The 27,311-nt window shown below is 48.4% G+C and overlaps 12 protein-coding genes across 12 annotated transcripts; 6 read left to right on the forward strand and 6 right to left on the reverse strand.

Annotated features, from left to right (window-relative positions):
• Positions 1-65: 65 nt before the first annotated feature.
• On the reverse strand, positions 66-2,265 carry BP5553_06691 (FAD-linked oxidase, C-terminal; the record flags this gene model as incomplete). The annotated part of the gene is made up of 3 exons (XM_032015314.1): positions 66-212; positions 288-1,535; positions 1,780-2,265. 3 exons carry the CDS (start codon positions 2,263-2,265, stop codon positions 66-68), a joined length of 1,881 nt encoding a protein of 626 aa, XP_031868735.1.
• Positions 2,266-4,253: 1,988 nt separating this feature from the next.
• Positions 4,254-5,463, reverse strand: BP5553_06692 (40S ribosomal protein S4; the record flags this gene model as incomplete). Its single annotated transcript, XM_032015315.1, has 3 exons — positions 4,254-4,605; positions 4,741-5,163; positions 5,450-5,463. The coding sequence occupies 3 exons, from the start codon at positions 5,461-5,463 to the stop codon at positions 4,254-4,256; spliced, it is 789 nt and encodes a 262-aa protein (XP_031868736.1).
• Positions 5,464-6,670: 1,207 nt separating this feature from the next.
• Positions 6,671-11,081, forward strand: BP5553_06693 (RNA-dependent RNA polymerase; the record flags this gene model as incomplete). Its single annotated transcript, XM_032015316.1, has 4 exons — positions 6,671-7,670; positions 7,719-8,338; positions 8,400-9,822; positions 9,871-11,081. 4 exons carry the CDS (start codon positions 6,671-6,673, stop codon positions 11,079-11,081), a joined length of 4,254 nt encoding a protein of 1,417 aa, XP_031868737.1.
• A 730-nt stretch (positions 11,082-11,811) lies between these two features.
• Positions 11,812-12,305, forward strand: BP5553_06694 (uncharacterized protein; the record flags this gene model as incomplete). Its single annotated transcript, XM_032015317.1, has 3 exons — positions 11,812-11,833; positions 11,893-12,041; positions 12,096-12,305. 3 exons carry the CDS (start codon positions 11,812-11,814, stop codon positions 12,303-12,305), a joined length of 381 nt encoding a protein of 126 aa, XP_031868738.1.
• A 120-nt stretch (positions 12,306-12,425) lies between these two features.
• BP5553_06695 (Uncharacterized protein) lies at positions 12,426-13,405 on the reverse strand (the record flags this gene model as incomplete). Its single annotated transcript, XM_032015318.1, has 4 exons — positions 12,426-12,518; positions 12,575-12,807; positions 12,864-12,940; positions 12,999-13,405. The coding sequence occupies 4 exons, from the start codon at positions 13,403-13,405 to the stop codon at positions 12,426-12,428; spliced, it is 810 nt and encodes a 269-aa protein (XP_031868739.1).
• Positions 13,406-14,003: 598 nt separating this feature from the next.
• On the forward strand, positions 14,004-14,597 carry BP5553_06696 (Uncharacterized protein; the record flags this gene model as incomplete). The annotated part of the gene is made up of 1 exon (XM_032015319.1): positions 14,004-14,597. One exon carries the CDS (start codon positions 14,004-14,006, stop codon positions 14,595-14,597), a length of 594 nt encoding a protein of 197 aa, XP_031868740.1.
• Positions 14,598-15,328: 731 nt separating this feature from the next.
• Positions 15,329-16,728, forward strand: BP5553_06697 (uncharacterized protein; the record flags this gene model as incomplete). Its single annotated transcript, XM_032015320.1, has 3 exons — positions 15,329-15,629; positions 15,680-16,277; positions 16,326-16,728. 3 exons carry the CDS (start codon positions 15,329-15,331, stop codon positions 16,726-16,728), a joined length of 1,302 nt encoding a protein of 433 aa, XP_031868741.1.
• Positions 16,729-17,898: 1,170 nt separating this feature from the next.
• Positions 17,899-19,470, reverse strand: BP5553_06698 (Uncharacterized protein; the record flags this gene model as incomplete). The annotated part of the gene is made up of 3 exons (XM_032015321.1): positions 17,899-18,773; positions 18,833-19,115; positions 19,177-19,470. The coding sequence occupies 3 exons, from the start codon at positions 19,468-19,470 to the stop codon at positions 17,899-17,901; spliced, it is 1,452 nt and encodes a 483-aa protein (XP_031868742.1).
• Positions 19,471-21,963: 2,493 nt separating this feature from the next.
• On the forward strand, positions 21,964-23,132 carry BP5553_06699 (Uncharacterized protein; the record flags this gene model as incomplete). Its single annotated transcript, XM_032015322.1, has 2 exons — positions 21,964-22,027; positions 22,081-23,132. 2 exons carry the CDS (start codon positions 21,964-21,966, stop codon positions 23,130-23,132), a joined length of 1,116 nt encoding a protein of 371 aa, XP_031868743.1.
• Positions 23,133-23,640: 508 nt separating this feature from the next.
• BP5553_06700 (uncharacterized protein) lies at positions 23,641-24,703 on the reverse strand (the record flags this gene model as incomplete). Its single annotated transcript, XM_032015323.1, has 4 exons — positions 23,641-23,646; positions 23,671-23,883; positions 23,940-23,984; positions 24,089-24,703. The coding sequence occupies 4 exons, from the start codon at positions 24,701-24,703 to the stop codon at positions 23,641-23,643; spliced, it is 879 nt and encodes a 292-aa protein (XP_031868744.1).
• Positions 24,704-25,717: 1,014 nt separating this feature from the next.
• BP5553_06701 (Molybdopterin synthase catalytic subunit) lies at positions 25,718-26,354 on the reverse strand (the record flags this gene model as incomplete). The annotated part of the gene is made up of 2 exons (XM_032015324.1): positions 25,718-26,187; positions 26,234-26,354. 2 exons carry the CDS (start codon positions 26,352-26,354, stop codon positions 25,718-25,720), a joined length of 591 nt encoding a protein of 196 aa, XP_031868745.1.
• Positions 26,355-26,593: 239 nt separating this feature from the next.
• BP5553_06702 (uncharacterized protein) lies at positions 26,594-27,206 on the forward strand (the record flags this gene model as incomplete). The annotated part of the gene is made up of 2 exons (XM_032015325.1): positions 26,594-26,723; positions 26,788-27,206. The coding sequence occupies 2 exons, from the start codon at positions 26,594-26,596 to the stop codon at positions 27,204-27,206; spliced, it is 549 nt and encodes a 182-aa protein (XP_031868746.1).
• Between the last annotated feature and the right edge of the window lie 105 nt (positions 27,207-27,311).

The following is a 27,311-nucleotide window of genomic DNA, read 5'->3' on the forward strand; positions in this document are numbered from 1 at the left end:
TGAAGCAGCTAACAACCTTCAGTGGTTAGACCTGAATTGCCGAAAGAAAATCATATGGTATATGATCATGATGGGATATCCATGATCTTCCCAGGATTCATAATCCAGTGCGGGTCCAAGGCTTGTTTGATCGATTTCATGACGCCGAGGGTATCAGGGCCGACCTCTTTGAGCAGAGATGCTTTCTTGCCGATTCCAATGCCATGTTCGCCCTATTGCCGTGGAATTTCATTAGTACCGCAAATTAATATGTTTCTTCCCAAGCTCAGAATGAATGGATAACTTACCGTACAAGTGCCATCCATCTCCAACGCTCTATTGACCATGTTGTTCACGCACTGTTCAACCTTCTCCCTCTCTCCCTTTACATTGCGATCATAGAGGATACTCTCGTGGAAATTCCCATCGCCGATATGGCCGAGGATACTCGCGAAGAGGCCCAGGTCATCCATTTCTTTCTTGCTGATCTCGATGATATCCGCCAGGCGGGAGAACGGAACCGCCACATCAGTGCTCCAAACTTCATTCCCTTCTTTCCTCATAGCCAGCATCGACCAAAGACTCTCCTTCCTCGCACTCCACAGTAATTTCTGCTCCTGTGCATCTTTAGCAAATTCAAATTTGCCACCATGATGCGCTTTGGCGATGGCACCGACCATGGCGATGTTCTCCTTGACCGAAGCCTTGGTGCCGCTGAATTTGAAGAAGAGAGTAGGGAGTTCTTTCCATTTCCTGGGTGCGGTCGATCCGGAGAGGTTTACCACGCGCATCTGGACTTCGTCCATGATCTCCATCGCCGCAACCTGTACGCCGGCTCGCATTACGCCCGCAGCAGCGGACGCGGCATCTCTAATGGATGGGAACGTCACAACAGCAACAGAGAACTCTTGTGGGACCACAGCGAGCTTGAGGGTAATTTCTGTCACGAGACCAAGAGTGCCTTCAGATCCGACGAAGAGACTGTTGAGGTTGTAGCCAGCGGATGTTTTTCTTGGACGGCGTTTAGTTTTGATGACGGTTCCATCAGCGAGGACGACGGTGAGGTTGATCACCCAATCTTTCATGGTACCGTATCGGACAGCATTAGTTCCTGAACAGTTCGTGCCCACCATCCCCCCTATTTTGGCGCTCGGGCCCGGGTCAACGGGAAAGAAGAGCCCTGATTGACGTTTGGCAAGTTCCTCGTTCAGATCCATCCAGGAAACGGATGGCTGGACTACAATATCCATATCATCTTGATGGAGCTGGAGGATCTGATCCATGAAGGCGAAGTCGACGCTCACGCCTCCATACGGGGCGGAGAAATTGCCTTCCAGACTGGATCCGCCGGAGAAGGGGATGATGGGGACTCTATACTTGTAGCAGATTTTGGCTATCTTGGAAACCTCCGCGGTCGACTTTGGGTAGGCCACCGCCACGGGAAGACCCTCGATATTGGTGGACGACCATTCTGAGTAGCCGTGGGCTTTTAGGTCCTCTGGGTCGGTGGAGATGGTGTTATCGTCACCGGTTGCTTGCCGGATTGCTTTGATGGCCTATTTAACAACGTTTAGCGTTTGAGCTAGTTTAATGCAATCCAAATATCATATAATCATATAATACGCACAAACAACGCTCTGGGGATACCTCTGAGACATGTACTATTGTGTTTTGAAGAGAGCAGTCAGGGTATCCAGGGTGGGCGACGTGCTAGGGTCATAATGTGATATTACTACCCTAGCAATATCAGACGTAGCCCGGGAGATTGTAACTGGGCCAAATGACTTCACGATCACTTACAGCTTCCATATCTTTAAGACTCGCATATTTTGGTTCCACAAACTTTGCCGGGCACGAGTAATCCCTCAGCCTCTTGGTCTTGGAGTCGGCTTGGAAGGTCGCGAGGCCATAAGCAAACAGTCCCGTGGACGTAACCAGGCTCACCACAGCGAGTGACGACCATCCCGGTGATGATGATGATGATGATGCTGGCTTCGCTTTTCCTGCGGTTGCAACAGAACTTGAGCCTGGACTTGGACTTTGATCTGCACTATGCCATCGATAACCGAGTTTCGTACTCGAGTTCGAATCTGCGTGAGACGCCTCGATCCACGGGCGTGGGGAAGTGGACTTGGATAATAATAAGCAAGACACACGCCTGGCTGCGGGCCTGTTGCTCGTAACCACTGGAAGCATTCTAGAAGCGAAACCCCGAACCTGCGCCTGAACCTGAACCTGAACCTGAACAGATGCGCACCTCACCGGCATGCAGGCGCAAAAGGTCATGCTGGGCCACTGACCACTATTACCACTGCTACAGAACCACCACCTCCACCAATGTCTGTACCACTACCACCACCTGTCGCCCGCAAGGATCTCGTGCAGTTGCAGTTGCAGTTGCAGTGTGCAGCTGCTTTGCTGGTCGCTGGTCTGCAGATCGGGCTCGGATCGGAATTTGGGTGTTATATTTTCTCCGCAGCACCGACAGAGATGAGCATTGAACTTCCAACAAACACACACTCTGGGTCCTTGGGCTTGTTTTGTGTTCTTTGGTCGTCCGTTCGCAGCCATGCACTCGCTCCCTGGGACCCGACTCGAAACTGGATGGGGCGCAGAGGAAGTATAAATATAAGTATAACTTAGAAATAAGAAATAAGTACTTCGTAATGAAATCCCAGTATCTGGGGAGGGGCGCGAAGGTGGGGGGTTATGACGGTTAGACACACGATATCGATGGATGTTAAAGTGGCCTCGGCTGGCTCATAAGCCCTTGTTGACAGTTGACGTCCAGCGTGTAGTATTCCGCCGTGGAGTGTAAGTTGTCTAGTACTATATGTACCTTAGGTAGTGGACGAAGTAGAATAGAATAGATGTAAAGTAGGGCAAGCAAGCAAATAATGGGAATTTGACCTGGGCTTCCTTCTCGTTATTATACTCTGTATTAAGCCTCGTGGAGGAGCCGTACCTTGGTCCCGACACACTACAAGCCAAGGTAAGGTAAGGTAAGGTATATATCTCGCGTCTAAAGTTCGTGGCCCAGATGATCCATAATCCATATATACCAGCAAAAGAACCACCAATGGCTTATATCCCGCCGCCCTCTTCGTTTTAAGCCCTGTCTGATCTCGCCACCTTGTCCTTGTCATCCAGCGCGAGTGTTGAGTCCCATGTTAAGTACTTAATAATAAGTAAAGTAGTGCTCCGTCCGAACGAGTGAAAACCTCGAATCCGTACGGTAGCTCCCACTGCTCACTGCCCACTGTAGACTCTGCCCAATCTCGACACTAACAGCCAGCCCCAGGTAGGGATTCCACGGTCTCGGTGTCACCGCAACTCCCAAGTTCCAGCCCCTTTTGCGGTGTACGAGCGAGTGTTGGCGGCTGTTGTTGACTATGTCACCTCGGGCATCGATCTATCGGCCTCTAAGGCTTTAGGTCGCGTGGGCTTTTACTTCTACGACCTCCTGTGTGCTACGTACGATTTCATACCTGACCTGACCTATTACCCACCAATCACTCGCCTCACCGAGTAATGCGATTATCCTCTCCGCAAATGCCCAATCGAGCAATTATTCAGTCACCGCACCCGACATTTCAACCCCTCCCTCAGAGAAAACGCCCTGACCCTTAATCCGGGGAACAGAGTGCAGTCAGCCAGCCCTGGGGCCACTTATTCCTGTTACCTCACGGAAACTGGCGTGGACCGTCCAGGGAGCTGCGGAATAATGTCGCCGATAAATCCTTAATATCGAGGAGAGGGCAATCGGTGGTACTGTAGATCTGGAAAAAGAAAGCAAAACATGGCGCTGGGCTTTGCAGCGCCTGCAATTGGCTGGCGGTGGCTGATCGTGGCCTATCGACTCTTTATATGGCGTCCAATTTTCCGGGCCCCAGCCCTGGCGCATGTTACTTCATCTCCCTCGTGACAGCCAGAATGCTCCGCACAGCCAGTCTCACTCAGACTCCAGAGTCTAGAAGTCGAGAGTCTCCCCGTATAGCGGGTCGCTCGTAAGCCTCCCCAATATACTATGTACGCGGGGTGCATTGTTAGACATGCTAAAAACCAGGCTTCGGACATGCAATGTGGGGAAAACCATAATGGGGACGAGGCACAGGGAGCACACGACAGCCTTTTCTACATTGGATGGATTGGAATTGGTTCACTATGCTGCTATCTGCATCGCTTTTGTCCAACCCTGTGTGCACAATAGCAAAGCCCCCGAGACTCCCATACATCATGACCATCCTTGAACCCAAAGCAGAGTAGAAACACATTTACTGGCCGGCAATGGCATGTGCACGTCTGCGGTCTCTCTCCTCGGCGATCGTGAGCTTGACACCCTTGCCCTTTGGCAGCGAGATCCATGGCTTCTCGGATCCGATGACGAAGACGTTGGACTCACGGGTAGCGAACGAGTTGTCAATGGCATCCTTGATGTGGACGATGTTGAAGCCTCCGTCGTGACGCTCACGATGGGTGATGACACCAACACGGCCCATGTTACGACCACCGGTCGCCATGGCGATGGCACCAGTGTCGAACTTGATGAAGTCGGTGATCTTGCCAGAGGCAAGGTCGATCTTCACGGTGTCGTTGACCTTGATAGATGGGTCTGGGTAACGGACACTACACATTTGGGGAATTTTCGTCAGCATATCTGGGGGAATTATGTATAGCAACCGTTGATCTAGCTCCAATCGTTCTCGAGGTGGATCGACCAAAGCTTGGACCAACGGCTGAATGATGTCTGATAGAACTTACGTTCTCGCATCGTGCGTGACCAAGAATGGGATTCCGCCTTTGCCTAATTGCACCCTCTTGACCTTGCCCAACTTGTATTCGGCCTCCTCGGCCTGGATTCGGTGGACGGTGAAGCGGCCCTTGGTGTCGTAGACCAGACGGAAGTGCTCGCCAGTCTTCTCGATGCTGATGACGTCCATGAAGCCGGCTGGGTAGGTGGCATCGGTGCGGACCTTGCCATCAACCTTGATCAACCGCTGCATGACGATCGCCTTGGTCTCGCGGGCGTTGAGAGCATACTTTAATCGATTTCGGATGAAGACGATCAAGGGCATGCAGTCACGGAGCTTGTGAGGACCGGCGGAGGGGCGGGGAGCATAGGAACCGGAGAGTTTGTCGAGGAGCCAATGCGATGGCGCGCTGAGGCGCTTTTGGTGCTTCTTTCTGTATTAAATGTCAAGTCAGCACAAGGTCGAAGAATTCATGCGATCGTGATATGCTGAAGCGGAAAGGAACCCTCGTAGACAGAGATCGCAAAGAGACTTCAGCTTGACCGCGAGTATCCCATCTGCTCCGGACTCTCGAAGCTGTTCTGTTCCATGGTGCAAGTGAAATATGGTTCCATTACACCAGAAACGCTTAATCTCTCTGGTCTCCCCGTCCCTGGGGCACTCCCATTCCTAGCGGCGCGATGATTGAAATTGAAATTGAAATATCGAGGGGCACTTACGGTCCTCTACCCATGGTTGCGTCTCGGGATGTGGTGAGATGCTAAGGGTGGTGTCGTGGTTGTCGGCGTGAGGTTGCTGGAACTTTAGGAGATTTCGCGAAAGTTGAAGTTTTGCGAATTTCTGTTGTGGGATGCACGGACTGGCGCTAGGCCGCCTTCGGCAGCGCAAGCTAACCTAGTCACATGACCTGTCACGCTCGCGGTTGTTTCTGGGATTCTTTTGTGTGCGATTGCGATTGCGCTCGCGACCGCGTCTCTCTCCATCTTATCGCATCGCATCGCAACTCTCTAGAGGAGTTCGACTCTATGCTCCTCTGCAGGAAGCCGATCGCCTCCATGTGGACATGGCCATTACGTCGATGCCGTTATTGATATAACAATTCCACCGGGTCCTCGTTCGAAAAGGTAATAAACCAATTAAAAAAACAAATCTCATCATCTCTCCTTTCCTAGTCTCCCGGTCCATGTCTTGCAGCTGTCATTGACAACTCCTCTCTGCGCTTGGCCGCTCGTTTTCAAACGCAAACCACAACGCGATAAAGTAGAGGAAAACAAACGGCGGTGAAGAGGAAAGGCTGCAAGCATTACACCGCCCGGCGCACATTCTCTCTCTTCGTCTTCCTTTCTTCTTATTCTGGCATACCAAGCCCGTTTGCAAACCTCACCCTCGACCTCCCCTCACCTTCCCCCTCACCTTCCCCCTCACCTTTCCTCCTCAGATCTAGCTTGGATTCCTGCCCTGGAGAAACTTTGAATATCCCGTTCCTGTTCTCTACGACTCAACCCTCGCTCTCAGCTTCCGCGCCGGACTGCGTTTGAGGACCTTGTATCTGGACTCCCAGACTGACTAGTGGCGTAGTAAACCACAAGTTTGGTCTCATATTCGTTCCTCATTCACTCTGAGAGACTGCACCAACATCCTCGAGCTTTGTCGATCTCTCTCCCTTATCCTCCCAACTTCGACAAACTCGCGAATTATTCTGCACAACGATCACCTTCGAGTTTTCCCTTCACCCATACAGCTCCTCTAGCACGGCGACCTCACGGTCTCGTACCTGATCACATCTGCTTGCCACCTTATAAACCCTAGGACCAGACAACTTCTCGATCTTCTAATATTCACCTATCAATGGTAACTCGCCTACCCCCCGTCCCTCGCCCGACCCTACCTCTCCCTTTAGTACTCGAACTAACTTAGACAGTGCCTTTCTTAACTTCACCATGCTGGCAGACGTTGGGCTACCGGTCCACACCCGGCCATATATGGATCATACTACGATTCAACGGCCAATACCCAGACGAGGCGGATATCGCGGGGCGGGGTCTCAGCAGCCACCTCCACCTGTTATGCTCAAGCCACAGCACAAGTGGTCAAGACTGCCAGAGTTGACCGTCAGAATATCAAACCTCCTCCCGTCCGAAACAACGTGGAACATATGGCGTAACTTCAAAACTCAAGGAAACATCAGCTTCATAGAGATATTCGAGGGTTCCGATGGCAAGCGAGAAGGAAGAGCGAAGGTTAGGTTCTCGCCACCACCTAGAGATGCATTCTGGGCTACCAATAATAACTCGAAAATTCATGGGGCGTATATGATTAGGGGAGTCGATGATCTCTTCCGTTACAGAGTTTCCGTGGAAATGAGAGATAACGACCAGAAGCGCGGCCATCAGATTCAAAGTCCGATTCACAATCATATCTTCTACGACCAAAAGATGACTCTTTCGGTTTCCACGTTGCATTTCGGTTTGATGATGCAACCGCAATCTATGATGCTTCTTCAGACCGTCAAGCAGAATAGTCGATCGGATGAGTTGACATTTATCGTTGACCTTGTCCGAAAGAGGCTTACAGCTGAATTCATGTTTGAGCACCGAGACGCTAGAGCCCGAGACACAACCACCGACTTGGTTGTTGATTCTCGGCCCGGTAAATACGACAGAATGAACAAGTACATGTTCCAGATCCCATTCGAACAGTTAAAGGTCATCCACCGAGTGAACTCAGATGACGGGTCGTTCAAGCTAGCCATATCGCTTGATTCACCACCTCAATTTTACCGAAAGCGTGATCAAGACAAGGATTGCCATCCCACGGACAGCTTAGTTTGGTCCGAGTTTGATGATGGTTGGTTTAGACAAACAGATATTGTCTACAATCCATGGGAGCTCCGAGGGGCTGTTGTCACTCTCCATAAGCCGAGGCCAGTGATTGATATAGGTATTTCACACTTTCTAATTACGACGATAGCCTTTGCTAACAAGCCAGGTCGCTGGACAACTTACCTTTTCGAATTCAATCAGGACAAGAAGCTATCCTATACTTACGATGAAATCAAACGGGCACTACAGGACTATAATGTGGAAATTATCACTGCAGATAACCTCGACACGGTCCCGGCACAGGTTCCTGAATTGTGGTCTCTCATCGACCATCAACGTCAAATAACTGGCGCAGATCTACAGCCTTTGGATGGACCCACAAGCGTTGCCTCACTCCCCTTCGAAGTCCGCTACCAATTAGAAGTTTGCATATCTCGAGAGATGCTGAATGAATATAATATCTCGCAGGAATTCATCACAGCCTTAGCAGACATGGCTGCGACCGAACCTTCCAAGGCTCGTAATATATTAGAGTACGTTGCCGAGCAAGATAAGCGCATATACGACCCAATGAGCATATTTGAAGACCGGGAAGCTCTTGCGTTCTCCACCAAGACAGAGATCCCCCATTACTGCGCATACTCACGCAAGGCAACGATCACTCCCAGCACCATCTATTTTAGCTCGCCAACTGTCGAAACCACTAATAGGGTGCTGAGACGCTATGCTAGTGAGAATCAGGACGGCCGCTTTTTACGTGTACAATTTACTGATGAGTTGTTTGAGGTTTGTCCGCTCTATTGACCTCGCTAGTTCCTATTAACATAATATCTAACGTCTAATATAGGGCAAAATCAATTTTTGTGCTAAACAACGCAATGATGAGGTCTTCACTCGGGTTTTTAGGACCCTTCAGAATGGCATTCAGATTGGCGACCGCCACTATGAATTTCTAGCATTCGGCAACTCGCAATTTCGTGAGCATGGCGCTTACTTCTTCTGTCCCACCGAACACCTATCTTGTAATGATATCCGCAACTGGATGGGCAACTTCTCTCACATCAACGTGGTTGCCAAATATGCTGCTAGATTAGGACAATGCTTTTCCACGACAAGAGCTATCAATGGCTTGTCGGCCCCTAAGCTCATTCCCATTCCAGATATTGAACGAGGGGAGTACTGCTTTACGGATGGTGTGGGCAAGATTTCGCCGTTTCTTGCCCAAATGATCTGTGCCGAACTGGGACTACGTTCGACCACAATTCCATCCGCATTTCAGTTTAGACTTGGGGGCTGCAAGGGCGTTCTAGTTGTGTGGCCCGAAGCAAGGGATAGTGAGGTCCATATGCGACGAAGTCAGCAGAAGTTCACGGCTGTCTACAACGGCCTTGAGATCATTAGATGCTCCAGGTTTTCCTGCGCCTCTCTAAACAGACAAACAATCACGATCCTTTCATGCCTAGGAGTCCCTGACAGGGTATTCCTAGACATGATGTCGGAGCAGCTTGCCAATTACCAGAATGCTATGAGTGATAACGACTTGGCTGTAAGCCTTCTCCTACGATACATAGACGACAACCAAATGACTATCAACATCGCAACTATGATTCGTAACGGATTCATGGCTCAAAGGGATCCTTTTGTGATATCTCTTCTTCACCTCTGGAGATCCTGGTCTATCAAGCTTCTCAAGGAAAAGGCTAAAATCATCGTTGAAAAGGGTGCATTTGTACTCGGCTGTGTGGATGAAACAGGAATTCTAAAAGGCTACAACAGGCCAACCGTGGCACAGGGTACGCCCTTCCTAGAAACAGAACTACCCGAAATATTCATCCAAGTGCCAAGCAAGGATGACCCGAGTGTCTATAATGTGATTGAGGGCATTTGTCTCGTCGGCCGAAATCCTTCGCTCCACCCTGGCGACCTTAGGGTAGTCAAAGCAGTCAACGTGCCGGCGCTCCATCACCTGCGCGACGTCGTTGTTTTCCCATCGACTGGAGAGCGCGACATACCGAGCATGTGCTCTGGTGGAGATCTCGATGGCGATGATTATTTCGTCATCTGGGATAAGGAGCTTCAACCCCCAGAGTGGAATTGCGAACCAATGAACTACGCCGCTCAGGCACCGAGAACGCAAAGCCGGCCCGTCGAGGTTCAAGACTTGATGAAGTTTTTCGTTCGGTTTATTAAGAACGACGCTCTTCCAACTATTGCCCTCGCTCATTTGGCACAGTCTGATTACCTTGATCGTGGTGTCAAAGACCCCAGATGTAAGTACCTTTTAACGTCGTAGCCTTAGCTAGCTAACAGGAACCCAGGTCTTGAGTTAGCTGCCCTGCATTCCAAGGCTGTTGACTATAGCAAGAGTGGTCACGCCGCAGAGATGCAAAAGCGTCTAAGGCCGCGACAATGGCCACATTTCATGGACAAGGGGTATAGGCGAAAAGACACTATCTATGAATCGCAAAAGATCCTTGGTCAACTGTTTAATAAAGTTGAGAGCGTCGACTTTGTTCCACAATGGAACATGCCCTTCGACCGACGGATTTTATCAGCCTATAAACTTGAAGACTCTATTCTGAAGTCTGCCCGACAAATCAAGTCTAAATATGATGTGGCCCTACGCCGAATCATGGCACAGCAGGAGATCAAGACAGAGTTTGAAGTATGGTCAACATTTGTTCTTTCCAGGCCACGTGTCGGCTCCGATTACAAAATGCAGGAACAGATTGGCATAATTTCAGAAGCTCTAAAGGATCAATTTCGAGCAGTTTGTATCGACAAAGCTGGCGGAAAAGACTTTGACGTCCTAGGTCCGTTCGTAGCCGGCATGTACAAGGTGACGAAGGAGGAAGTGGACATAGCTCTCGCCGAGTGTCGAGCGACTAAGATGGTTGGCACCCGGAGAGTACCAAAGAGGAAGATGGAGTCGAAATACATGCCCCTGATTAGCTTCCCTTGGTTGTTCGAGAAGCAACTAGGACGCATTGCCACTGGAATAGCTGGTGACGACATTGATGATATTGGCCTCCAGACTCTAACATTGAAGACCGACCATCCTCACGCACATAGAGGGCAAGCTGCAGGTGGCGCGGCCAATTTCGACGACTATATCCGCCGGGAGGATGGAGTTATTGTCCATCGGGGCGAAGAACTCGATCTCTTTCGTGACATGGAGGAGTCGGAGGACGCCGGAGGTTCAGCGGATAGCGACAGTGAGGAAGGCTTGTTTCCCGAATCCGCGCCGACCACAATGGATAAGAATGGAGTTATTTCTTGGGATTCCGAAATCATTCAATCGCCAGTTCGATCCATGCAAAGCGAGTCGTCTAATGAAGGACTTGCTGTGGATGCCACGGACGACCTTGCCGGTACTCCGTTAGAGTCACCAATAGACGCCAATTATAGATTTTCAGAGGACGAGGACCTTCTAGACTTCAGCGAAGACGTTGATATTGTGGAGGAGGTCGTGGATCTAGAGATCGAGGAATCGGCTATGGAGAAATTAGCTCGACTAATGGCCTCCTAAATTATGTGTTCTTTTTCGGCTTTCTTTTACAAGCTATACAGTATTCAAGATTGCTTTGTGCTAGCGTGGGAGCGAGACAGTATCACATCATAGCAAGGAGTTATGGTAGCATTGAAGGAAGGGAGCGTTATCAAACCATTCTAGTCTGTCCCGAAGGGAATGTGGATTCGGGCGTTGCATTTGCATTTGCATATGAACTCTCAGAATGCATGGTATTGCATTGCTTGCATTGGTACTGCAGTTAGATACCCACAATACAAGCATTCAGATAGAGATCCCTCGCAATTGACCAGTTACGAGATTCAGCCATTCCAATATGTGATTTTGATTTACACAGTTCCTTAGCGGATAGTAGAAGTGGAACATTAACATGCTAACCTCGTCAACGCCTTAGCATAAGGAGAGATATGGTTTTGTAAAGAGTGATGGTAGCAGGTATTTTGTCCCCAACGACGTAACTTTCGGTTTAGCTTTTCAATTGTAAGTGCATATTAAGGCTCTCACGATGGTTTGAGCATTATGTCATAAACGGTAATTCACTGCATACAAAGCGACGAATACTCACAGATAGTGAATAAGGAAAACGACTCAGCATCAGTACCTGTCGCCGGAATCACCTGCTTAAATTTATTTCAACCTCACCGCCCGTCCAACTTCCTCCCCCACACCGCAATCATCCACAAAAGCAGACCCCAAAACTCTAAGCACTACCCTTGCAGGCTCAGCCATCATGTCGACCGAGACCGAGCCTCGTAAGTATCTCTCAACTTGCTATGCGGTATTGGATATGCCTATACTAAGACCTGATCAGAACCCTCCAAGCCTGGTGTCGAAGATGAGAATTCCGATGTCGAGGAAGATGAACAGCCCCAGGAATCAGAACAGGGAAGTGGTGACGGATCTGATACCAGTGAGCGTACCAATGGTACTGATGCCAATGATGGTGACAATGAAAGCGAGGTAAGTCCACTATCTCCAACCATATTAGTATAGCCCAGGCATTAAAACCTTTAGACCGCCGATGAGGAAGCCCCCCTCCCCGCAACCTACGCCGAGATCCAGGCAGAACTTGCTGCGCGGACCGCTCGCCAGAGGGCTGTCATGGCAGATATTCAGCAGCTTCTTGAGTTTATCGAGGCTATGAAGCTGGAGGAGCAATTCGAACGGAACATGGACGAGTTTATGATAGAATGTTACCGTTTCATCAGCCAGCTTGAGGATTAGAGAGATACAAAACCTTGCGTCTAGCGTTTTATGTCCAAGCAGAGACCGGGAGCTTGGTGATAGTTCAGTCTTTAGACTAGGTATAAACAGCATTTGATCATTGACAAGGGAATACAAAACTTAAAATCCTCCGAATTTTGACTTCTCTCTCCTCACGCATAGATCTGACCGAATAACCCACTTCTCGCCCTCCGTAACCTCTCTGCCTTCGTGCTCATGGGGTGTCAGTTAAGAACAGCTACACAGGTAACCCAGCGGATGATACTTACCAACATGCAATCATTTCCGTGCTTGTGTAATAGCACCATTCCAGTCTCTAGGCCGACGACGATTTCCTTATTGAGCACATTTGCCTTGCCTGGAAGGTCATCTGGATAAAATACCGTCTCGCCACCTTGGCAACCTGTCGCCGGGGAGGTGAGGTAAAGTAGAAGAGTCCATGTTGTTTTCGCCGGTGTTGGACTGGGCTTCGTGTTGAGGGTCAAAACATTGGATTCGTCATCTATGTAACAAGAGTGAGCAGACTTGCAGACGTGCCAAAACCACAGGACAACTCACAATGACAATCAAAATATTGGCCTTTCGTATACCTGTAAATCCGAATCGAAGGATTTAATCCCACGGGCTCTCCTCCCCTAGAATTATCTTAGTGCTTCTCCTATTGGCGATTGCATTGCAATAAGGATTGCGCACCATAACTCCCTCCTCTCTTCCTTACTCATAGTCTCCCCATCTCCACTCTCCTCATCCTCACCATCATTCCCACAGACCAACTCCCTCAGACCAGTCTCAACCCACAACCTATTTGCAAAGGCCTCGTCATTGATCTGGAACCGATCATTTACCCGCAAGGCCTCGCCTTTCTTCGGTTTCCCAGGCGTCGTAGTCAGTGGCAAGCTGCTTAAGAACGACACATAGCTACTGCACAAGGTTTTGGTCCAGAAATTCCGCGCCACTACAATCTGTGAGTCTACCACTGTTTCGAGAACAATATCGGAGGCTGGAAGGAGTGGTTTGAACGGTGGCCAGTTGGGAGGTGCGGTCTGGGCCCGGTCTGAGCCTTTGGCCTTGGGATTGGAAAGTTGTTTCTTCCCCGCCATTGTTCATGAACTCAATTGAAGCTGGGAAATGAGAGAGTGACAATAATAGGCGTTGATACTTATGGATGTTTACATGTTGCCGTCCACTGAGGAGGGGGTGTATCAGGCACCGATTTGATGCCCTGGAAGTGGAGAACAAGTCCAGTAGCCAGGATATAGCTCAAATTACCCCAGGATTTGCTTGTAGCAAGACACATTTTCTAAATAGATAACTAGAGAACCTTTCTTTTTGTAACCAATTTTTTTTAGTAAATTATAATAGAGCAATAATAGAAGTGAGCTATAAGGCGTGAGTGACATTGCACGGGTGTAAACCGGACTTTTCCGAGATTCGGCGTTTAGGTCGGGCTGTTCCATCCTCCGCGTCCTGCGTGCGCTAGACTTTATCTCGACATCTCGCGCCCAAATATAATTTCATGAAGACTTCGGCCTTCCATCACCATCCACATTCTACTGTTAAACGGCCTCCCTGCTCTCCTTTGTCAGGTTGATTGAGAGCAGATTATACCGCCAGGCCTCATTGTACAAAATCCCCCGCCATCCTCCTTTCCTAGCATCTTCACCCCCAAGTGCGATGTCCTTCGCGGAGCCTTCCGCCATGGCCGGTCAACCTTTTACACCCACCTCCACCTCCACATCCACATCCAACGGACCGTTCGCCTCTAGATCGGAATATTGGCGCGATGCGGTATTCGGTAAACGCTCTCGACGACAGTTAGGCCTCTTCGCCGCCGGCCTGGGATTCTTCGCCCTCTCTACAGTCATAACCCGGCGCTCCCTCATCCGGCGCCACAAAGCCAGTATCCCACGCTTCTACCAGCCTAGCAACCGGGCCAATTACGATTTCAATGGTGGCATGGAGGCATTCGAAGCGTTAAACATAGCGACGATAAATGTGTTCAGTGTCGGCATGATGACGACCGGCGGGTTGCTATGGGCGTTTGATATCGCGAGTTTAAGCGATATGCAGGCCATGGTTAGGAGTAAGATGTTCGCCGAGGGAAGCGCCGAGGATAAAGCCGCGGAGAAGGATATTGAGCAGTGGTTTGTGAATGCGTTCGACAGGAAGGAGTTCAAGCATTTGCTCGAGGGCAGGGACCCGGCCGAGGTGGCGAAGGAGTTGGCAAAGGACGCCGCTGAAAAGAAGGACGCCTCGGAAAAGAAGACTGGTGAGGGAGAGGAGAAATCATAGCCGTTTGGAGTCGCTATGTATAAGTCTCCCCAGACAAGCCGTAACTGAGGCCCGCCTTGCCTTATGGGACAAGGGAGTGGACATTGCTGAATGGATGGATGTATTCCAGCAATGCTGTCTCTTGTGCCCGCAAAGACATCGGTCTGTTGAAAGTGTCCGATCATCACATTAAAAATACCCCGCTCTACGTCCTGTCGATATTTGGTCAGGTCAGTTTTTTTCAGGTGCGAGTTAGAGGCATTAGGTGTTGCCCGCGGTGTTGCGGGAGCCCTATGCTGATGGACCACGGGCTGTCGTGTTGGTACACTACCAATGAAGTCCTCCTCAGAGGCTGTACGATATTCGTGTAGGAAATTACCAAGTCAAGTTTTAAAGTCCACAATGATTAGGGAATTGAATATAGATCTACGGCACTGCTTGAATGAGATGGCATGATTAACGTCTATCCCTACGCAGCGAAAACCCACCGTGCCGAGAAAAATAATGGGTAATTTGACTTTAAGCATCTTAAAATCTGTGCACGCGTTAATATCTCCTATATTTTTTTTATAAGTCTTGCTCCGTGGCTGCTCCTAAACACTCTGAACCCCTCCTACTAGAAAATCACTACACTACCATTTAGGGTATTAGCGCGCTGTGGAAATTAGACTCGCCGTTTTCCCAATTCGAGATCCCTCTCCCCGCTGCCGTTCCCCAACTCTGGTCTATAGACATCAGGTACGAGTATCATCATGCAACCACAAAACCTAGTCCGGTGCCGTCCAATTCGATCTCTCATACTGGCCTTTGCCGCATGGAAAGTTCTTCTCCTTCTTATCGCGCTTTGCAGCCCAGGCCCGGGATATGACACGTCCACAACTCTTGCTCTGAGAGGAGATCCCCAATTACCGGGTCCTCTCACTTATGTAATCGGCAAACTCACGAGATGGGATGCCATATACTTTGTGAAAGTGGCGACTCGCGGATATCGTTATGAGCAGGAATGGGCTTGGGGGTGGGGCTTTACTCGTCTGATAACTTTGGGCACTGCTGGTGAGTACAAAGTATACTGCCTATGAGACAGACATCATTAACATGTTCAGTGATTGGAAAGCTTGGAGTTCCTCATTATGACGGACTTGAAGCCATTGTGGCAATAATTATTGCCCATTCTGCTCATCTATTGTCGGTACTTGTGCTATACCATCTCACTCTGGCGATTTTCGCCGGAGCTGCAGGAACGGCTCTTACTGCCGCTGCTTTGCATATTATCTCTCCTGCGGGTCTCTTCCTGTCAGCTCCCTATGCTGAGAGCTCATGCGCGCTCCTGACTTTCTCAGGATGCCTACTTTTCACAAAAGGTTTTGGCCCAAATTCTCTTGGCCGGGATCTATTGGTTCTTGCATCAGGGGTGCTATTCGGCGTTGCCACGGCCTTTCGAAGTAATGGATTGCTCAGCGGAATTCTTTTGCTGGAAGAGGCATTCCGGACACTGTATTTTCTGAGACACGGCTTCCATCTAAGCACCCTTCGCCGTCTGTTTGCAACAGGACTGGGTGGGGTAGCTGTGGCAGTTGGGTTTCTGCTTCCACAGTATATTGCATACTCCGAGTACTGCAGACAGTCAAGCAGCAGTGCACCGAGACCGTGGTGTGATAGAACACTACCGAGCATCTATGCCTTTGTTCAGGTTCATTATTGGTAAGTTCAAGTAGTCTCATAGTCAAGTCATATTAACACCACGGTTAGGAACAATGGGCTATTCAATTACTGGACGTTGTCAAATGCACCGCTATTCATCCTTGGAGCGCCAATGTTCATCATCATGACTGTATCTGGGCTCTGGGCCATTCGAGACAGCCCTTTCAGTCAACCAAAGAATGTCGCCAAAACTGTCGATCTAACAGAGCCTCAGAGATATCAAGTCCTCCGCAACCTAGCGGCCACTCAACTATTATTGGCTGGATATACATTGACAACTGCTCACGCCCAAATCATCACCCGAATATCCTCAGCTTCTCCAGTCTGGGTGTGGTTCCTTGCAGTGGCCTACGCAAAGGGCGAGTCAACTGCCAGGCACTTTGTGAGCTTCATGGTCATCTATGCGGTGGTGCAAGGTGGTCTCTTCGCTTCATTCCTGCCTCCAGCTTAATCACGAAAATTGAGCACGGCACATGATTGAAATGACTATTGCATGCTGTACGGCAGTGTATATGACTATGATCTACACTCCCAACCAAGAAGCTGGCGACATAAGCCCCGAAAGCTTGCGTCCTCTTGTCGCCTAGCACCACCAGGCGAAATTTGGACGGGAATATAGGTGGAAATTACGGAGGAGGAGGAGGAGGAGGCCAATAGCCAGGGAAGATCTGAACCAATATCCTGAGAAGGTGGCCACAGAAAACGACGACGGATAGCTAGTCTAAAGAATCGACCTCTGCAAAACAGGATTGGAGTTGTGTACTAGTTACAGCGTGATCAACAGCGCTTCAGTAAGTAGTAGCTCTATATAGAAGTATATATATATCTATTTATAGAAACTTCTAGAAGAATACTACAGTTTTACATAATATTAATATATAACATAACTAGCGTAGCTATAAACATAATAATATATAAGCTCTATTTTCGCTTATTAAGATACTTACCTGTTTTATATATCTCCTACTTTATTTGGATAAACTCGGTATATAAGTTTCCTTCTACTCTATATCTTTAAAAATTGGAGTTATATTTATTCTTAATAGAAACTTCGTGCCGTGGCCTCAAAACTCGGAGATAGGCCGATAGTTTTAATATAGTAAGAGCGATAGCTATAATAGCTTTTAATGCTATTGATAGGAAGATTAACAGTATAATTACAACTATAGTATTTTCTGACTATACACCGAATCTTTATAGTGAAATAGCTGAAAAACACTAGTATAACAACTACAACTTTATATACTCGCGAGGTGGAAATTTGAGACCCGTTAGGTATCATTATCACTCAAACCAGGAATCATTGACACGAAATGATCTTTCAACTGGAAGTGCAACTTTTGTGCTTCTCCTTTCCAACTAGTGCCCTATCTATTCCATTAGAGAATCTTCGCTTCATCCAATGCTGGTATTTTGGTTCTCGTCCCATATCAATATGCACAGCTCCGGAACTAGAAGTAGTACTTAGCACCTATGTATATGTATATGCCGCCCATCTTGCCTCATCTTAACGTCTAAATCCAAACAATCAGAAAATTCCCTCCTGCGCCAAACTCATGCAAGTAGCCGTATATCATCATACATCAATGACTCTTAAACAGCGATATCGTTTCAACATTGTCTAGCAAGAAGGATAACTTGCCCCTCTGTCGTAGTCAGGAGCGGAAGCCCGAACCTCTGCCCTGGCTTCAAACTCTGATGCCCCACCTTCCTCAAGACTGCCTCTCCTTCCCCAGTTCCTCGGCTGTCGCTTCAAAAAGGCCCCTACTGCCCCTAGAAAGCCCTCGTGTCTCAAAAAATAGGCATTCTTCTCACCGTTGCTCCAAAATTTGATTGCGTAACTGAGCGTATTCATCGTCTGTGTGTGGCCGCGAATGAAACTACCACCAAAGTAGATCGTGGATAGAGAGTGCTTCTCCGATTGCAGATATGCAATCTGTCCGATATTGTTCGATATTGCATACAGGAGGGAGCGAGAGATATCTGCGGCGTCGAAGGGCGGTTCGTCCTTAGGTTTAGAAGGTTCTTCCGAGCTATTGATATGGGGAGATGGCGATTCCGCATCGCCATTTGGAAGGCCACCACTAGCTTCAGCCTGGTGTTCGGCCTCTTGTTTTATACGAAATACCTTGCCGAAGGAACTTGCGATTGTGGTGCTTTTTAGCCCGATTTTGCCGTAATCAGTCCCATAGATGTCGCCAACAAGCATATCAACTTTAGCATTGTCGCCTCGTTCGGCCATGCCCAGCATTTGATCAAACGTTTTGGCGCCAGTCAAGAGGGATAGGAGACCCCAAAGTGTGCCGCCACCCAGAGAAGTACCTCCTACTCGCTGATATTCTCGCGGGCCGGAAACTTTGATCATGCTCACCCCAGAGCCGATATTGACCAAAAGATAGGGGTAAATATTGGAATGGGGATCCTCGAAATGCATTGGATCTGTTTCACTATAGGTGAAAACTTCCCGGGGGATCTCGGTAATAAAAAAATCAAGCCCTGTTTCCTGGTATTAGAACTTATCCAATCATGCAAATTAGAGGATTTATTATACATACCAATAATTAGACACTCCATCTCGTCTTCACGCAAAACATCGACGCCTAAAACGTCACGGATCTTGTCATAGTACTTATAGGCACCACCTCCCGTGGCCATAACGCATAACGCCCCCGGATTTGACCCATTGAGCTCCTGCTGCTTGACCTTCAGCTGCTCCATGAATGATATACAATCATCAATTCGGTCAGTTTCGAAGTTTATGAAGTTCAGACGTCCTCCGGGTTCGCGGGAGTGTGGTTCGCGGGAGAAATAGACCAACTTTGCTAACGAGCCGCCAATCTGAAATTATATTAGTCCATGTAACCCAATCTGCCAAGACAGAGGATAGAGGCACACATACATCGACAGCAATGTGACTGACAACGGCAGTATGATTCGGTAGCCGAATGTCTTTGGTGTCATAGCATCCGCCATTTGGGGGCCTTTCATTTGGGGACTCGGAGTCCTCATCGACTATAAAGGCACCCTTGACATTGATCTTGACGGATCCAGGATGTATGATGGTGCTGTCTATCTCGGCAGTATTGGTTCGCATACGGAGGTGCCTCGAGGAGGAAGTTGGCGGCAGTGGGGGGTAGGAGGAGTCGGCGGTGTCTCTCTGCGAGACATTTGTGTGCGACATTTCGGTAGCCATCGCAATCTAGGAGTCGATGTTCTGTTTCCGGCTGCCAAACCCAAAGTATATTGGGCTTATTACGCAGAAGTGGTCATGGTGACGAGGCGGAGTTGATGTTGGAGGGGTTTGGGCGGTTACTGGTTCTTGCAGTGGCGATTGCAGTCGAGGGGCCAAAAATGATGGTGATGAAGATAGATAGTAAGGGTGTTTTCGTCCGTCAAGACGTGACACCTGGACTTCTTCAGAAATCTATAAACGAGATGGTGGTTGATTCACAGGGACGAAGGCATCCCCGAAGGCCGAACAGCCTTTGAACCGAAAAGTTGCTGATCCAAGTTGCGGTTGCGGTTTTGCGGTGCGCGGTCTTCCCCAGCCGAGGCTTATCGTCACGTGCACTGTTATCGCGGAGGACTTGCCTCGGAGACATGATTACTAATGAGACACGCGAGTACGAAGTAACCGGTGAAACATCTCCAACCATAATAAACCTCTCGAACGAAGTATCTGCACGTATATGCAGATGGAACAGATGCATATATACACACATAGCCAACACTATTCTTAATTTTGAGCATAGAGTCTGGTCACTATGCCCTGCACTGTATATCTACACTGCACATAGCACCTTGGCCATACGAGTAGCTTCTCCCCGTTACTTGTCTCCGTCTCTCCCGCTCGCCGAGATCTTATCTTACATCTTACAAGCCATAATGCAGTAAGACGGAGCAGCTGAGCGCCCGATATTCTCACGGCTGTCTCAACATTTGGATGCCAAAGCGTCATCCTGTTTTATTTTGGGGAAGGGTTACTACGTAGTTACGGTACTAACGGTTGTCAGTGCAAGCCGTCAAGGTCCCCTCCTCGTCTTTTCATAGGTCGGATCGGAATCTAGAAGTAGTCCTCGCGGCGAGAAAAGCCATTATCAATTGCTTCTTTCTCCCGCAACGACGCAGTTTCCAGCTGGCGGCCATCCAAATGCCAGGCAGCTCTGCATTCAGTCTACAACCAGTGCCGGCGAAGGTATGAAGTATCATTATCAATCAAGTGCAAGGACAGCACACTGGTCTCAGCCGCACTATTCCGCTCCAGTCGCATAACGGGCTAGTTAGTTATCGTCCTAGCTGTTGTCCTAGCTATCACGGTTCGTATTGCCTCGCTCGCCCCTAAGATGGTTACCCGGTAAGTGGATTCTCGCCTCACGGCATTAGATATCCAGATGTCCGGATCTGTCTCTCTTTGTTTATGGTTGTCATATTCACATATTCATACTCGATTTCCTTGACCTGAGTTGGGTTACACAAGGCCTCAACCCTCGTGTTGTTGTGTGGGACTCGCCATGCTTCTGAAGGAACATCTACCAATTGGGTGGCCGACCCGGAGAGCCCAGCGCTATCTAATGGCTGCTACCATCTTCATGTAAGGCGTGTCTTAATCTAGGTGATTCCTACCTCCCTACTTACAAATTATAGCCTCCTTTTCATTATCATCATGCTTAAAAGTCATCATCAAACCTTAACTGGCGAGTCGGGATTACAGTTCGACTCTGTAGACGGCCCTTATCGGTACAACTCTCGGCCTGAGGAGGGCGCTCCCTTTCTCCCTCCTGACGACATTTATAAACATCGCAACAAAGGTTAAGAGGCGTGGCACCAAAGAGAATGATAGAGGACCACCTGATCAAAGCTTGTTCGAGATTTTCAAGCAGGATGAATCTGTTGATCCTAATTGTAAATTTGCAGAGGATTGAGGCGTCATCCCACAGGTGACCGGTTCGAAGCGAAGATTGAGTCCTGCACCAGTCACCTACCGACCGGTGATAGGGATTAAAGCTACTGTACTTAGCCATCTTTCGCATTTGGCTTTATCTCTTTCGATGCTTTACGTCTGTACATGGCGAGTGCAACAAAGAAATCATGTTCCTCCATCTCAGGGATTGAGAGATTCAACGTTGACGCTGCCTGGGAGGTGTTCAAGCCTTGCGAAAGTTTGGGAGACGGATGGAACCATTTTGAAACCTTGTCAACTTGCTGGGATTTGTATGCTACATGTGCATAGAACCATATCTTGCAATAAAAAAGAAACCAAGTCTAGCTGTTCTTCGAAGTATATGGATTTTCTTTCTCAGTATCAGTTACGTCATCCTTGAGTTGCGTCATCATTTTGTGCTAATTATGGAATCAATAACACTCCACGCAAACAAGGAGCAATATTGACAATTCCGCAGAGGGAAAGTCCCAGTATCTTTTAATGTTCTCTCCGATGTTTCGAGGTGTGACGCAACATATCTATACCTAAGTAGGTATTAGTCGCATTCCATCTCATCTAGTTTATCCTCCAACCAAACCTTATACCTGAAGCTCCAGATGCCCGCAAAGGCAACCTATTTGACTCGAAAGTCAAGAAATACGTAATCGAGCTATTATCATACAAGTAACCTTCTCTCCCCGTAGTTCTCTGATTCTCCAAACACAATTGAAGTTGAATAGATCTGCCCTAATATTGGACTTCATCATGTGTCGTTGGTTCTCATATATTTCTGCCTCTGAGCCATGTCTCCTCGAAGACGTTCTTATCAGTAAGTTATTGTGTCTCAATTACTACTTCTCAGTTAACTGATCCTATCTATAGCGCCTGCCCACTCTATAAGCAAGCAAGTCCACGCCCACTATCTTCCATTGCTCATCTCCCATGATCCTAAAGTCCACGCTGAGCCCACCTCTCAATCCGAAATTAGCCACCGCAACCGTGTTTTTTGCGAAGATGGTATTGGCATGGCATGGTACACGCCAACACTCTCACAGTTCTGCACTTCCTCCCCCCGCGAGCACCCAAAACCTAGTCTCCATCCAGCACGTTACAAGACAACACAACAGCCCGCCCACGATGCGAACTTTCATTCAATTTGCGCGAACACTGCCTCGAATGTTGTCTTCGCACATATCCGCGACGCCACAGGGACGGCTATAACACACGTTAATAACCATCCCTTCATATTCGGAATTCATTGCATCATGCACAATGGCTATATCTCCAGCTTTGAGAAGGTCAAGAAAAAGCTCTGCGACACCCTCAACGACGAAGCATACGCACATATCCAAGGGAGTACAGACTCAGAACACTTTGCAGCGCTACTTATGACGTACCTATGTCCCCTCTCACAACAAGAAGCGGCTCATCCACATTCCTCCGAAGCGTGTGCCTCGCAAAACCCAGGTGTCCCAACCGGATGGGAGACATTCCACGGCGTTGCCGAAATGCAGGTCGCGCTCCAGAAAACCATCAATACAATCATCAATCTCCAGCGTACGATTCTTGGGGACCAAGCGGAGCCAAATGATTTCAATATAGCCCTTACAGATGGACGAAACATGGTCGCATGCCGGTTCCGCAACCATCCTACCGAACAGCCACCATCTCTATACTGTTCTACACATGCGGGCGTAACGCTCAATAGGAAGTTCCCGGACCATCCAGATGGGCCAAAGGGCGACCTAGGTAAAGGTAATAAAACAGAGGGACATAATCCGAATGCTTTCCGCAAATCAGAGGACCATGGGCAACATGTTATTGTTGCTAGTGAACCGACGACTTATAAGGGATCGGATTGGACATTGATCGAGAAGAACCATCTCGTTTTAGTTGAAGGGACGGGGGATGTTGTGATCAAGAAAATGATGTAGCCATTCTTAATGTCGGTAGAAGTAGCAGTACTACGTACTGGTCTTTGTAAAAGTTACATCAAAATATTTCTTAGTTATTTTCAAGACTTGATAAGTGTATGAGAGATATGTAATGTTGAGAAATCATTTATAATTATTGAAACCTTTGAAACTGATATCCCTCACTAAAACTGAGCAATCTCCTTCCATGTCTTCAAACCCACTTTCATCATTAATCCACGATGACCTTGGAAAAATAGGAGAATTTTAAGGGAAAGAAAATATTATTATACAAAAACCTCAGATTAGCTAAATACCGTACCCTGATTCCCAACCCAACTCCTTAAGATTATAACGACTACTTGGCCTATATTCCACTTCCTTCATCTTCCTCATTAGATTTGTGGTTGAAAATATCCTAGTTGCTCGCGACTGTCTCTACGGACAAAATACTATAACCTCACCAACAGCAATAGCCACCATCAACAACCTAAACATCTCATAAGTAAAAAGACTAACTGGCAAGACTTTACACCTGGAAGCGCGTTGGGGAACTTACAATATCACTACCATTTAGATAGCTGGACGCGTCACTCGCCATCCAGACAACCGTCCCTTGAAGTTCGCTTGGGTGACCCAGTCGTCCCATTGGAATATCCTTGACCCAATTGTCTTCAATTTCCTGACCTTCATGTTCTAGTAATCCGATGATCAAATCAGTCTTCATATAACCGGGGCAGAGACTGTTGACTCTGATGCCCTTGTCGGCCCACTGTATGAATTTAAGCAATCCAACGAGTTGCAAGAATACGGATTGTGGTTACTCACTTCAGTTGCAAGAGAACGGCCAAGTAATGAGACGGCTCCTTTGGACTGTACGCTGTCAGCCTCAGCTATATATGACCGTGGACCAGTGGTGATTGAGCGAGTAATACGAAAATAACGACGGTGGTTTTAACTAATAGCGGCTAACCTACCGCATTGTATGCTGCCTGCTTTTGTGGACGGACACAGATCGAAGCGCTCATACTCGACACCAATATCAGATTCCCTTTCAATTTCTGATTTATCCAATACTTGCCCGCTTCTCGAGCAAAAAGAAAACTGCCATTGAGGTTGACGTCAATCATGTTCTTCCACCGATCATACGGATAGTTCTCGGCCTCGTAGTTCGCCACGATCCCGGCAGCAGTGACCACGACATCAACCTTCCCAAAATCTTTAACAATAGATTTCCACGTTTCTTGAACTTCTGACTCTGAAGTAACGTCGCAGCTATAGGCACGTAGTTCCGGGTCGTAAGAATTAGAGACTGTGGGCTGGCTGGAGATATGCTCTTTAATATGGGCGATCGAGTCTTTACCACTTTGTAAAGATAGATCAACGCATGCTCCCCTTGCACCGCTGAGAGCAAACGCTGTCAAGAACTCTTTTCCTATGCCTCGAGCTGCGCCCGTTACGACACATGTCTTGCCCTCGAGAGAGAATGATGGGAGGGTCATAAGGGAACGATGGCTCTGAAACGATACAATTGGCTTTGCAAAGGACTGGCCAAGTACAAGGCGTCGCGCAGCTGTTCTAAGAGTCGCCATTGCCGAAGGGGTCGCTATAGAATAACTGCAGAGAATGAAGTAGAAAAGAACCTGACTGGGGAGTATTTGTTAATTAGCTAGATGTAATGAGACTTTATGTAGAATAAAAGTATATCTGAGTGCTGGATCCTCGATGGCTTGTCAGTGGTCATCTGAGTCCTCGGCCAACCTTCCTTGGTAGAGGTGGGGTAAGTAGTCGTGTACATCGTGAAGGTGGCGAATTCAAAGACCGGAAGTTGTCCGCCGAGAGGCTTATCGCGGGGACAAGAGGTCTGGAATTGGCGATAATGACCAGAATGCTACTTCAAGCCAAACCCCCCCCCGCATTAGGCACAAGGGGGGATTTAAGGCTTTGTATGTCCACCAAGTGCCCGAATCCAAAAATTTCACAGTATTGCCTTGCATGATGCAGCTGCACCCAGCATGGCGGGCCAAAATCTCCATGCTGCCTGTACAACCCCGGACAAAGCTATTAAAACCCACTTTTGGAATTTTAATCCAGTCGACTTAGTTGAGTCTGCCCAATAGAATTCCCCGTTGCTCAATCCGCTCTATAAACGTGTTCTAGATCTTCGTTATCCTCCACTTTTCCCATGCTACCTCTTGCTATTAATGACACTTAAAAAGCCAAATCGATCGGTCTGCATTTATGTCGACGATATCGGGATGTTGGTATGTTTGCTGTCTATAGAAAGAACGGCAGTAGATCCATTGGGCACACATCCTATCCTGCCGCTCCGTGTAGTCCTGGGCTACAGGAACCCCTTTCGAGAAACCATAATAATTTTGCACATCTCTTGCGTATTCGACCAGCGAGGCTCTCGCTCAACGAGGACTTAAAGCTGCCATAATTCATTCATAGAGTTTTGCGAGAGATCCAGGATAATATGCCCCGTAGTTCCATAACCCACGAATTGCCCTAACTTCTCTACTGCCACCAGTGAGCAGTGTAATATCACCGTGCCGCATCAAATATGGGAAGCTAATTGAGACTGAAGATCTACAATGAATTCATCACGGTTTATTCTCTCCAGCTGTGTTTAGGTGGACGACCGGTCCATGTCCCTTCTCTCCCGGCCTTCCTGGGCGAAGAATTGGTCCATGAGGTCCTTCAGCTGGCTCCTTCTTGTCGCCGCTATCAATACGCACTCCAGCAGCACCGTCTCGATTAGCTCTCCAAATGCCGCCTTCTTCACCGCCGAACTCTTCCTTTTTCCATACTTCGACCTTGCTTTTGCACTCTTCGAGAGCTTCCTCGCCAGCCCTCCAAGCGGCCTGGCGATGAGGCGACGACACTGCAATCAGAATGCTCTCTTCACCAATGGGGACAACACCGAGCCGGTGTATCATTGCAATTGCCGTAAGAGAATGTTTTTCTAGGAGAGATTTGCAGATTGCGGTCATGGTCTGGAGAGCACGTGGCTCGTAGGATGTGTACTGAAGTTCTTTAACTGGCTTTCCCCCAAAATTATCTCTTGTGGTGCCTTAAAACCCGTTAGAATTACTTTCATAATTAGACAGATAAATTACCCGCGAATAGAACTATAGCCCCAGCTTTCGGGCTTCGGACTCGGTCCATTATTGATTTGGCATCCAGAGGGTCGTCAGTTAACGCCACATAGCAGTGCTGGTCGACAATTTCTCTGGCCATTCTCACTACTAAACCCGGGGTAGTATCATGTAGTATCAAATCACGATGTGATTGCCGGATAAGGGATTCTAAGTGAGATGCGAATCGTGGCACAAGCTTCGAGATATGGCGTAGTTTTTAGGCGTACAGCACGTTAGGGGGAGGATTTAGGCGTGATGACTGGTTTTGTGCCCTGAATTTAAGGCGACAGTGGCCAGGACCCGGCCTTTGTTTCTCGTCCATTGTCATTGTTCCTCACTATGCCCACCTTGAACTCAGAACCTTCCCCCAATAACACCTTCACCAATCGATCCGATATGTATGACGATCTGCCATACGAAGACGCCCACTATGGCTTGCCATCAGATGGCTACCAGACCTCCAGGAAGGGTAAACGACAGTTTGAATGTGGAGCCTGCCATGTGAAACTGTGCTGATATTCCATATCTTAAAGATCACGCAACGACGCCTCCACGAGCGCCGGCGAGCGATAGGATACATTCGACACGATCAGATAAATACCATACAGATGAGCGGACTGCGCGCCATCGAGAGCGCTCACGATCTAGGTCGCCCCGGAGAGATGGACGTGGACGATACACCGATCGTGACCGAGAGGGATATCGCTCCCCGCGGGGCCATAGTCGCAGTCGCAGCCGCTCGCCATATTTTGGAGGACCACCGAATCGAAATGTGATACTGGAAGGCCTTCCAATAGATATGACACAGGAAGACGTTGGCCGCCCCATTTCTATCCTTGCGGATCTTCACACCACCATCCAATCCCATTTCATCATAAGTGTTCATCGAGCAGAAAGTGGAATTCTGGCTAAGCATAGGACTGGCCGCTCTTGGCCGCTCTTTGGGTTATAGATTTTACAAGAGCTCCAACACAGTCTCCGGCTTGAAGGGTTGGAAGAAATTAGGTTAATAAAAGATAAGCGGACAGGTACACGCACTGCTATTCACGTCTTGAGT

This window comes from Venustampulla echinocandica (assembly GCF_003357145.1).
Source record: "Venustampulla echinocandica strain BP 5553 chromosome Unknown scaffold_4, whole genome shotgun sequence".
NCBI lineage: Eukaryota > Fungi > Ascomycota > Leotiomycetes > Helotiales > Pleuroascaceae > Venustampulla > Venustampulla echinocandica.